The 12178-nt window shown below is 37.4% G+C and overlaps 1 protein-coding gene across 4 annotated transcripts in view; it reads right to left on the reverse strand.

The window, feature by feature from the left end:
* LOC310636211 (F-actin-monooxygenase MICAL2-like) overlaps positions 1-12178 on the reverse strand; it is an 87400-nt gene that overhangs the window by 14560 nt on the left and 60662 nt on the right. For 3 of the 4 annotated variants that reach the window (XR_014491638.1, XR_014491639.1, XM_083355825.1), the window contains exons 13-18: positions 11580-11779; positions 9818-9930; positions 6188-6244; positions 4552-4701; positions 1700-1810; positions 657-917 (exon numbers count right to left, since the gene is read on the reverse strand). Coding sequence is in view for 1 of the 4 variants with exons in the window: in XM_083355825.1 (XP_083211951.1) it covers positions 657-917; positions 1700-1810; positions 4552-4701; positions 6188-6244; positions 9818-9930; positions 11580-11779 (892 nt within the window). In the remaining 3 variants the exon portion in view is untranslated. The remainder of the gene's footprint in view (positions 1-656; positions 918-1699; positions 1811-4551; positions 4702-6187; positions 6245-9817; positions 9931-11579; positions 11780-12178) is intronic. The other variant, XR_014491637.1, reaches the window with a different exon arrangement.

Below are 12178 nucleotides of genomic sequence, written 5' to 3' on the forward strand. Positions count from 1 at the left end.
TTATCTGGGACATTTAAAGAGATTCTTTATGGGAAGCTTTGGGCCTGACGTCACCCCAGTGTGCATTTTTTTCTGGCGCATCTCACCAGTTGATAAGCTGTGCTGCTCTTCCTTTGAAAAACTGTAATGTGATTTTGTTAAAAAAGCTTTTTTTCCAGGGATTACATTCCATGAACTGTGTTTGCACAACAATCTCTTAGATATCATGACTGCATCCCCAGTTTCTATAGCCCGGCTTTGAGATATCTTGAAGGCTGTTGGTTAAAAAAAGGGAGCCAAATCTTTGTACGATAAATAAAATTAACAAATATCCATGCAGGACTTAAGAAGTAATGGAGACTTGGATAAGCAATTTAGCTTAATAGCTTACCATTGTTCTCTCCCCACCCCCCCAAAAAAAAGAAGAAAGGGAACTTTCTAGTCAGTTTTTTCCCAAGTTTCATTAACCAATCTAAAGTGTGTGCAATGTCAGCGCAATGTAGAAAAATAAAATAAAATAATGAGGGATCCTGTCAAAGGAACAAAAAATAGGTTTCATGGTTAGAGCAACTGGGATTCCATGGTTCAGAACCGTCCTATATGACCGAATGTGTTTTAGTAGTACAGGAAGAAACCAGAAAGGGAAAAAAAAGGGGAAATAGAGGAAAGAACGTCACCTGATTAATTTTTTCCTCCACATCCTGAAGGCGCTGAAGCACACCAGAAAGTGGAAGGGCAGCAGGACAGGAAGAGGAAAGCGTTTCAGAGACTCTAGACTTCGGCTGACTTGGTTCTATGCATCTCAAGGGCTTGGCCAGTGGTTGGTCATCAGACAAAGGCTGCAAGGGTTTCCTGACAGGGCAGTCCATCTTAGCTATGGCCTGAGACTGGGAAACGCTGCAAAGGAAACCAGTGACCTCTCTTCCAACAAAAGGTATCTGCATTGAAATTGGCTAAAATAATCAGAATGTATCCAGGCAAACGGGCACTTAATCACATAAAGGTAAAGGTTCCCCCGCACATGCGTGCTAGTCGTTTCCGACTCTAGGGGCCGGTGCTCATCTCCGTTTCAAAGCCGAAGAGCCAGCGCTTGTCCGAGGACGTCTCCGTGGTCATGTGGCCGGCATGACTAGACGCCAAAGGCGCACGGAATGCTGTTACCTTCCCACCGTAGTGGTTCCTATTTTTCTACTTGCATTTTTACGTGCTTTCGAACTGCTAGGTTGGCAGAAGCTGGGACGAGTAACAGGCGCTCACTCTGTTACGCGGCACTCGGGATTCGACCTGTCGAACTGCCGACCTTCTGATCGACAAGTTCAGCGTCCTAACCCACTGAGCCACCACGTCCCTTTTTAATCACATAAACACAAGGCAAATAATTTATTTGGAACGAAAGTTCCTTTTACTCAATAATCACAAACAGCACACATCTGATTACTATAAATTAGATTTCCATTGTCCAATTCTATACCAAAATGATCCTTTAAATTATTTTGCTTTTTCTGCTCTTCATCCAGGATAGGGAACAATGGTGTGGAATTTTGATGGGAGTTAATGGTTGCTGCGTACTATATTGTTTCTTCGGTATATTTAACATTGTGTTAAAATGACTTTCTAGTGTTTTGGAATATATTAATGAGCTTATTGCTAGCATCATAACAATCATGGTCTCCAGCAATCAAGGGAGTTTCCCACCCCCCCACCCCCGAAGAATGCCTACCTGTTTCTTTGATGGAGATGGCAGATTATCAGTTGTCTCCTTGGGTTTAGCAAAGTGAGGATTTATAGGAGATTCAGAAGAAAGAAACAAGCCTGATCTTTTTACCGGCTCCTTAAATTAAAAAAGTGGAGAACAGCCCGAAAAAAGAAGATGTTAGAATTAGAACAGAAAGCTAGCGTAAAGAAGAAAAGAAGAACCACCAGCAGTAGCATTTTAAAATTTGTGAAATTATAATTTCTGTTTATTCAGTTGCCAATTTAATAATATCCTCTAATGTTAGATTGGTACAAACTGGATTGGTAGTTAGCGTTAAAATTTATACAGTGTCAATTAGGAAGGAGAAGTTTAACCTTTCTTATCTACACTGGTCCCAATTAAAACCATTCCCCCAAGCCTCTATTCACATCAATAAGAAAGCCAATAGGATAAAAGTCTACATAAGCACAATGAAGCAAATCTGTTTTCGAAGCAATGTAATATTAAATGTTTTGCTTTAAACAATATTTTTCGTAGGGGACACCCAAACAGATGGAAAATCTGACCTGTGGCATGAGTCTCCTGAGTTAGGTGCTATTCAAATACAGTATCTAAACTCAGCAAACTTAAAAAAGTTTTAACCTCTAAAAAGAGAGAGGATAATATTGGTAAACTACACACAATAAGCACTGCCTCTTCAGATTTTTCACACTGATGGCCCTTAGGAATATCATTGCTATCTCTACAGTCAAGCCAACTCTGTTTTAAATCTGATGATTTCTCTCTACCATATGCAACCAGTTTATTGTTGGAGCAAGCAATACACTTTCTCCTTTTGAACAAATTTTTCAGAATTTTAAAAACCACAATATTCATTAGTTACTTTTGTATAGCAAACTACAATCACAACTGAGTGTATCACTGATAGCTATTCACCAGTTCAGTTTTCAAATTATCCTAGACTACTGTGTATGGTAAAATAACCAGGCAAGCATGTTAATTATCAAGTATATGATCTTTTCAATTGGTGCGGAAACATAAAACATAGTTTGAAGAAAAAGGAAGACTTAAGTTGGAAGTGACCTTGGAGGTCATCTAGTCCAACCCCCTGCTCAGGCAGGAAAACCTACACCAGACATGTCAAACACAAGGCCCGGGGGCCGGATCTGGCCCGCGAAGTGGTTTCATGTGGCCCGCGAAGCCATCCTGGAAACAGTGAGGGAACGGCCCCCACTGCCTTGGCCCTGGCCCAGAGACCCTCCTTCTGCCAGAGACCCCCAGATCTGTCCCACTCCTGCCCAGGCCCCCATAGGCACCCTTGATGCCAACGATGTAGAGCTGGCCACGCCCACCCAGTAGGCCATATGCACTCTAGCCATGCCCACCCAGTAGGCCACGCCCACCCTGGCCATACCCACCCGGCCCCCTGAGGGCAACTGCAATGCTGATGCGGCCCTCAATGAAATTGAGTTTGACACCCCTGACCTACACCATTTCAGACAAATGGCTGGCCAGTCTCTTCTTAAAAATTTCCAGTGTTGCAGCATTCACAGCTTCTGGGTATTTCTATGTTGGATCTCTTCTTGATTAGTTTCTATCTATTGCTTCTTGTCTTGACCTCAGGTGCTTTGGAAAATAGATTGTCCTCCTCTTTCCTGTGACAACCCCTCAAATATTGGAAGACTTCTACCATGTCACCCCTGTTCTTTTCATTATAGACATCCTCAACTCCTACAACTGTTCTTCATATGTTTTATCTTCTGGTCCTTCAATCATCTTTACTGTTCTTCTCTGCACTATTTTACATAATTGTATACACTGAATTTATGTAGGATGCTTCAAACAAGTTTTTACGCTGGACATTTAAGGTTCTGACCAAAAAGCCCAAGCTGATTCAGAATTTTGTCTTGTTTCCTACACATAATCCTATACTGGAAATATTTGCACATACTTAAGCAGCAAATGGTATGGAGTATAAAATCAATTTATTTAAGTAGCAATAAAATGTGTAACAGAATTTTTACCATCTTGTAATCTTAACCAAAGTATTGCCAACTATCTTAAGAAGCACAGGAATATAAAATTTTTATATTGTTCTATTAATTTATGTTACATGCTAAGACAGCCTGATCCCATGTCATCATATTATTTCAAAAGTTTTCAGTAACAGGGAAGAAAAGCATCATAAACGTATGTCACACTTAAATAGTAATGTCATGCATATTTTCAAAGGGCCTATGTGCCAATTGCTCAAAATAATTGGTTATCCCTCAGAAAGATTTGGCTCCAAATGTGAATGTTACTATTTGTACTGGGAGCAGTAACAAAGCAGTAACAAGGCCAAAGGAAAGTCTAGTACTGGTCAAATCAAAGCTGATCAAACTAACTAGGCCAGTAGATTCATTTAATCTATCAAGCATAAGATGTACACAGAAAATCCAAAAACAAGCCAAGGTCACAAGGAGCAGATCCAGAATATGTGGGCAACAGCATCATAGGAACTTTGTACAACCAAACATGGAACTTCTGGTGTAGGCTTAAGTGCTATAGAAAGGGTATTAGGAGTCCAGATTTTATTAACTGCTTGGCACTATGAAGGAATTCCTCATCTTACAAGATTGATGCCTCAGATGTTCACTCCATCTTACTGCATGTACTCAACTGCACGTAATCCACCTTACTGCACGTTCCACATTTTGTAGCACATAGAGAGAGGCTGGAAGAATTCAGCATCTCCACCTCATCTCTGTTTTGGGGTAACACTGCCAGTATAGTCTTATCCCCATTTCTCAACTAACCCAGGAAGGTCTGGGCTTTGTCCTGCAGTCGCTCTGCCTTCTTCTCATCTGTATTTATTTATTTGGTCGTTCACTCACCTGTCTCCTTAATGAAACACTGGGTGCATTTTCTTCAAACTTGGCTAAGAGCTGCGTTGCCATTGATTTCACTTTGTTTCGATTTATTGTTTCTTTCAAATCCCTTGCTTGACTACTAGAATTTCTTTCTTGGTTTAAATGGTTTGAAGACTATAAGCAAGCAGATAAAGGAAATAAGTATATGTATTTATTCCACAACCTTAATGACTGCCATTTATGCAGATTTTGTGATGGAAATTTTTTTTTAACCTACATAAAAAAATCTACATTTTTTATAAATAATTCAAGGTACAAACATACTTACTCTTCCTTCCTCTTATTGTCCTCACAGCAACTGATCTGTAGTAGTAGCTTAACAACTAGACCAAATTGTTCTTTCTGCATTACATTTGTGAACTTGAAAAGCATTCCAATTCTCAGTAATCATAAAGATTCATATAGAAATTGGTCTTCTTTCAAATAGTCTGGACCTGAACTGTGTAAGGCTTTAAGTAGTACTTTTAACTGTATTTTGTGCACAAATTAATCGGCAGCCACTACTATACTTCAAGTATAGACTTAATATGGAGCGCTCATGGTCCTTCTGAGGAGACCAACTTCACTGTCTTTGTTTTGTTCCAAATAAAATGTTCACAGACACAAAGGTAGACCTATATAGAGCCTTGAAGTTACTAGGATATGTATCACAGTACTAAAAACATTGTCTTCCAATGGGTACAAATACTAAAATAGATAAAACATGCTCCTGGCCATTTCTTCAATCTGGTCTCAGAAACAAGAGATAAATCCAAGTCCAGAAATACTCCAAACTACCTATGTACTCTTCATGTATGCTTCTTTGGAATTGTTGCCTTTCAAATGAGCACGTTCTGTTTCACTTGCAATGAATTATCCCTTATCTATCTCACTACAGACTGCGGGCCATTAGGTGGAACCATACAATTTCTTGAAAAGTTTATAGAGAAATAAATCCAGCAGCATATCTCCAGTGTTTCAAGATGATATCAAATATTACTGGGAACAGATTAAATCTGTAGAGTTTCTTATACCTCCTGTTTTAAGGATCGGTGTCCAAGCAACATCATTTGCAACCTACCTGAGAGATGGGAATGGAACTATTACAAAGCCATGCCACCTATTCCCAAATCTCTCAAATGATCCTGGTTGACGGTATCTAAAGTCATAGAAATGCCTTTAAGATAAAACAAGTTAAGTCAATTTTATCCTTGATATTTGACACTTGTCACACTACAAGTCTTCAGAGAAGTTTGGCTTCCATTGTCAATGGCAGTAGCCATACAGATTTGCAACCACAGATTTGAAGAATCCACTATTACTTGAAACAGGCTAAAGTGAAGTCCTGTTTGTTCAAAGCAGGTTCCAAAACAATGTTACTTTTCTTTTTGTGGACATTGAACTGATGACAAAATGGGAGTTGTTAATAGCTTCAACTATGGGGCAGTCTAACTCTTTTAATAAATAAATAAAATAATGTTATCTATCCCTTGACTTGTTATGATTAATTTTAATCAGTTAAAAAGCTGAATGTGAACTCCCTAATGTCTACTTTTTTCTAGTGAATAATAGATTTTATTATACAATAAAAGCATATTTAATAATTAAATTTATTACTAACTTCTTCAAAACAGATGAGACTTTTGCGTCGCCTTTTACTGGTTTCATTTTCTTCCACCTAAAATCAATGAAATCAAGTTAGAAAACATTCACAACTGTAACTGTATAAAAAATATCAATTTAATAAAAGGGTACTGGTTAAAATGAACATGCTGTACATTAAAAAGTCAAATTAGTTATAAAAGGAGGAAGGGCAAAGATTACAATTAAATTATGTACTAGGTACAATTCAAGGTTTCATTATGCATCTTTCTATGAAGAATTGACTGGAGGACTAATTTTAGGGCACTTTTAATATATTATAAAGACTGTTGATATTAATGTTTCTCTTTCTACAAACACCAACCTATTCTAGGCAAATTTTGTTATCTATAGTCCAAACTAGAATATGTTTGTTCAGTCTCCTCCATTCTATTCATAAGCTGTGGAATTTGTACAATCTGATTTTTATGTGAAAACCACATATGACTGATGAAAATGAAAGCCACTTTGTCATCTGCCATTTTTCTTTGTATTATTTCAGGAGCACTTTTCTCATTAACCAGCTAAAACACCAAAAAAAATGAGAAGAGAAAAATTACCTAAATTGATAGATTTCAAGGACTTAAGGAAAGCAAAAGTTTTTTTATTATCCTTATCTATATTCTATTTTTTTGGTGCAAAAGCAGTACACACACACATACATACACACAATGAATTTGGATTGTGGATTAAACATATAAAATCATTTATTGTATTTATCTGACATCTCACAATAACTCAGGGATCACACAATTCCAATGTCACACTAGCTCAGAAATCCATGAGGAGATAATATGGTTCCCCTAATTCAAGGTCTGTGTGCATTATTTTGGGCCTAAAAGTCCTAGCATTACACATTTTTTGATGAAACCACTCAGGAGATTGTGTATACTGCTGCCCAATTCAGGTCCTGGATAAATCACCAGTTGTTCTTTATGGAAGGAAGACAGAAGTTATCGGTGATATGAATTAATTTATATAGCTTTCTACCTCTAGCAGAGGTAGAAAGTATCCTGTGAATATTTCAACATTATGTCATTTCAAGAGTATTTCATGCAAATGTGAGTGGCACTGCTGATAAAATTCAACACTCTAGCTGAGTTTGCAAGCCACATTATTTCACATAAGTATATTTCTTTTGGAATTATTTTATAGCTATGTGTAATGTTCTGAATGATGGACAAAACCACTCTTAGCTCTCCTTTCCAAAACATGGACAGATGTATGTTTCTAAAAATGGTCCTAAAAGTTTTCAAAGTTTTTTTTAAAATCAGACTATTTTCTGTCTAGATAAAAATCATCACTAAGGGTCACATGAACCAGAATTACCCTTCTGCTCTTGGAAGAGGCTATAATAGAAATTCCTACTACTAATAGAAAGCAGAATGGGGAAATTTGTTTTTATTCTCTCCCTGCCAAGCTATTTGTGTGATCTTCGTTCCCAGTGAAGCACGGAAGTAAGTAAAAGAACCATCAATGGGACAGAACTATAAGCACAGTTCTGATTACAGATTTGTAGATTTAATTCGTAGATCTTTTAAAATTAAGTTTCTGAGCATGTTTTTTTTAATTTTCATAGTCACTGTTGTTTGTATAGTTGAGGGCAGGAAAGCCGGTATAGAATAAAAAAGAAAAAAATTAAGATGTCTAATTTATGTCGATGTACAAGACTGGAGAAGTTACAGTAAGCTATATCGTGAAATACACCATATCTATATTTTAGCAGATGAATCTACTGTAAACTTGTTTAGAAGGGTGAGCATTTTTCTCCTACTTCTGCCAAATTGGATAGTTGGATTTCAATTGAATAAACACACCAGTTCTGTTTGCATGGCTGAATAAAGAAAAGCTGTTACCTAAAAAGGGCATATGACTCCTGGTAGATAGCTTAATATTCACATGATTTGATGGTATTATTTATAGACTGGTTGGCCTAAGGAGAATTTTATATTTTGTATTTGGGAGGCTCTCTTAAACTTTATTCATTGGCCTTTCAGAAGGCAGAGCTGATACAGCTTTAAAAGCACAAAATGCACTCATTGTTTTTAGTTGCTAGTTACTGAAGCGGTCTGACCAAATATTTCTGTTTATTCTCTTATTTAATCAAACGATCTCTGTAAAATGATACATGCATGCTGAATTCTCTGGAGGCATTCTAGGGACACGTAAGTAGATGTAGGAAGAAAATGTAGCGGGGAAAGAAGGGGGAGTTACATTGCATGTGTGAAACCTTCTCTTCTCACATACTAGAGTGAGCCATTGCAGCTAGCTTATGGTGGTGTAAGTTCCACTCATCACAAGAGTAACTAAGTGAAGTCAGATGGCATTTTTAACCAACATACACTCTATCAAACAGTGTCATAGGATGGAAGTTGATAGATGAATTACCTAATATACAGCAATTTCATTATAAAAATACTGGAAAGTTTAAGCTCATATTTGAACACAAGAAGTATTATGTAAAGCTGTATCTTTTTCTGATATATAAAGAGATATGATAGGATGCTTCATCTCAAAGATCACACTTATTTTCATACATAGGATGAAATTTAATTTAGTTTTCTAAATTTAATTTAAATTTAATTCAATGTTTTATTTAATTGTTAATACGGGTTAATGTTCTGAAGTTGTATCTCTATAAAACGAAACTTACTTCCTGTTCTTCAGCCGAGTATTTCTTGCACTAAATATAAAATTAGTAGTGGGAAGTAACACTCTTTCTTTCATTATTAACGATACCTGCAAACTCACACACACTCTCTCTTTTATTTTCCTGCTACTATGCTGTCATCCCCTTCATAGATTACCGGTCAGTCCTAGAGGAGATCAACCCTGACTGCTCTTTAGGAGGCCAGATCCTGAAGCTAAAACTCAAATACTTTGGCCACCTAATGAGAAGGACGGACTCACTGGAGAAGAGCCTAATGCTGGGAAAGATGGAGGGCAATAGAAGAAGGGGACGACAGAGAATGAGGAGGCTGGATGGAGTCACTGAAGCAGTAGGCGTGAGCTTAAATGGACTCCAGAAGATGGTAGAGGACAGGAAGGCCTGGAGGAACGTTGTCCATGGGGTTGCGATGGGTTGGACATGACTTCGCAGTTAACAACAATGCTGTCATACCACAGCTGTTCCAATGAATGATCAACAGAGGGGAAAAAAACATAGTGATCTCTTTCAGAAATCAACAGAGAATACTTGTCACTGATAAGTAAACCCTCTTTTGAAAACTGTAAAGTAGTTTCCTTTAATATTAGGTCAATTTGACATCTGTAAATGGAAGAGCAGATTTACTGGAGAACATTTTTCAATAGTCCTATTGAAATAATTTAGCCTCACGAGATCAAAGGTCAATTTCACACTGACTTCAAATGGCAACCAAATAGTCCAGGGAAATGTACAAACTCTGCATGATAGGGAAAGCCATACTCTGATCACAGTGTGAATCTAAATAAAATGTAGATAGCATAATTGAGTATGGTCCTATTTTAACCATCATGAGTTACACAGTATTTGTAAGTTTATAAGCTTGCTGTTTATTTTGTACTATGCATGCATTTATTCCTTTTTCTGAAGGAGGAGGAAGAAGAAAAAACATATATATAATTTTACTTTTGGTATTCTCTTCCTTGGAAATGTCAAGTTTATGTAATTATTATGGACAAAATGGGATGAGTTTGTTGAACAAGGATCAATTCTTTCTCCATTTTGCTTTGTCACAGTACCTGTTCAAACATAAATAAATAAAGTAAATTAAGGCATCATGTATTAATTTGGAAATCATGCAAAGCAAGTTATTCATACTTTCAAGTATTTTTCCCTATAAAACTGCCTTTGTAACTCATTGTTAACTTCAGAAAGTTTTTCATTACAAAAAAAAATAGAAACATTGAAAAAGCAACATTCTTCAAACTAAATAGTACAGTCCTGAACTTAGAATAAACAGACATTCAGTTCCCACTCAACACCCTAAAATTAATAGCAAAACTGCTGAATTTCAGCAGCACTTAATTCAGAGTAGAAGTCTCCTGTTCCTGGTTCCATTTTTATTCCCCACCATAACCCCCAAAATTTGAAGTTCTAAAAAGTTGAACATTTTTATAATAACCTCTGTAACTGTCCCTCCTACAAATCTGGAAGAAAGACCCAAGATGTGCCTGAGAAATGGATATCAGGCCATTGCTTGGATTTTAGGAAGTTTTATTGGTGGGGATGGAAGTGATTTGCCTGTCAGAGGTCTACCACTTCTATTTCTATCCACAACCACAACATGAAAGGGACATAAAATTTGGCCTTGTACCTTCCAATGAAGTCACAGTATCATCAGATGTCTTTCTGTGACTGATTAGAAAGTTGGGAGGTGGATTTAAAGGCTTCAATCACTCAAACACTGCCAAATGCTGACACAATACATTGAGCAGAGCTGAGTCTAAGCATGATGCATATCTGAGTAAACCATATGCAATCAGCAGGTTGTAATGATTACTTCAAATAAAATATACTAGTGCAGGCCTAAAAGCTCTTCTACTGTGCAAATTTTAATGCCAAACAGAGCCAAGAGTCGTCCTGTTTCCCACATTGTCATTTTGCTTATGTGAAAAGTGCAAAAGTATACTGGCTTACGTAGATTTCTAAATATTACCGATCCATATCATAGCACTTGGAAAACAATATATCTAGCAGACAAGGTTCTCAATTTTAAAAAAAAATGTAATAAAACTGACACAAATATGAAAACCAAGTGCAGAATCAGCAACTTTCATGAAATTTATGTGATCAATTAACCAAAATAAGTAATGGCAACAGTGTCTTCTGGCTTTCCAAAACCATTCAAGAATAAAACTGTCCATTCACCCTATTTTGTTATAAAACCTGGTTAACATAGGTAAAGGTAAAGTTTCCCCTGCACATGCGTGCTAGTCGTTTCCGACTCTAGGGGCCGGTGCTCATCTCCGTTTCAAAGCTGAAGAGCCAGCGCTTGTCCAAGGACGTCTCCATGGTCATGTGGCCGGCATGACTAGACGCCAAAGGTGCACGGAATGCTGTTACCTTCCCACCATAGTGGTCCCTATTTTTCTACTTGCATTTTTACATGCTTTCGAACTGCTAGGTTGGCAGAAGCTGGGACGAGTAACACTCTGTTATGCGGCACTCGGGATTTGACCCGCCAAACTGCCGACCTTCTGATCGACACGCTCAGCGTCCTAACCCACTGAGCCACCGTGTCCCTGGTTAACATAGCTAAATATAATTAGATATTCCAAAGCAGTTACAATTGCAAGAAACCTTAGGGTCAGGTTTAAGGCCAAACCTGAAGATAAAGTAACAAAAGCTTGTTTTCTGCTGAGAGTAAAAAGCAACAGAGCTAACTTACCCACTGCTCTGAGAGGTGTCCCCCTAAATAGCTCATAGAACTTTGAGAGATACATGACCATACTGAGTTTATCAGGCTCTCCAGCAGACACCATTTCTTTCCCAGTTGTGACAGGAGGAATTCCAAATTCACGTTCAGCAATATCAAATGCTAGCTGGTTGTTTTCGACTGCGTCTTCTTCATTCAGGGAATCAAAGTCACTTAAGAATTAGGAAGAAAAGTCATGTAAGTACAGAAATATCTCAGTCTAAAAACTGAGTCATGGCAACTGGACTTATTTTCTTGTTGCTCATCTCTTACAGTATTTTACAAAATTTTTCTCTCTGTACTAAATATTTTTGTTTTCAAAAGTTTTTCTAAAACAGTGGGGGGGGGAAATCTGTGTTGGTATCCTTGATAAAAAATCAATTTAGTAAGTATTCATACCTATTTACTCTCTTCCACATAGTGGAATACCACCATCTCCTTACATCATTTCAGTCAAGGTTGTACGTACAAAACAATAGTCTATAATTATCCCTTGGAACTCTGACAACCAACCAACTAATGAAAGAAATCCTGACTAAATAATAGAATAATATATATACCAAACCAGAATA

This window comes from Vipera ursinii (assembly GCF_947247035.1).
Source record: "Vipera ursinii genome assembly, chromosome: 1".
NCBI lineage: Eukaryota > Metazoa > Chordata > Lepidosauria > Squamata > Viperidae > Vipera > Vipera ursinii.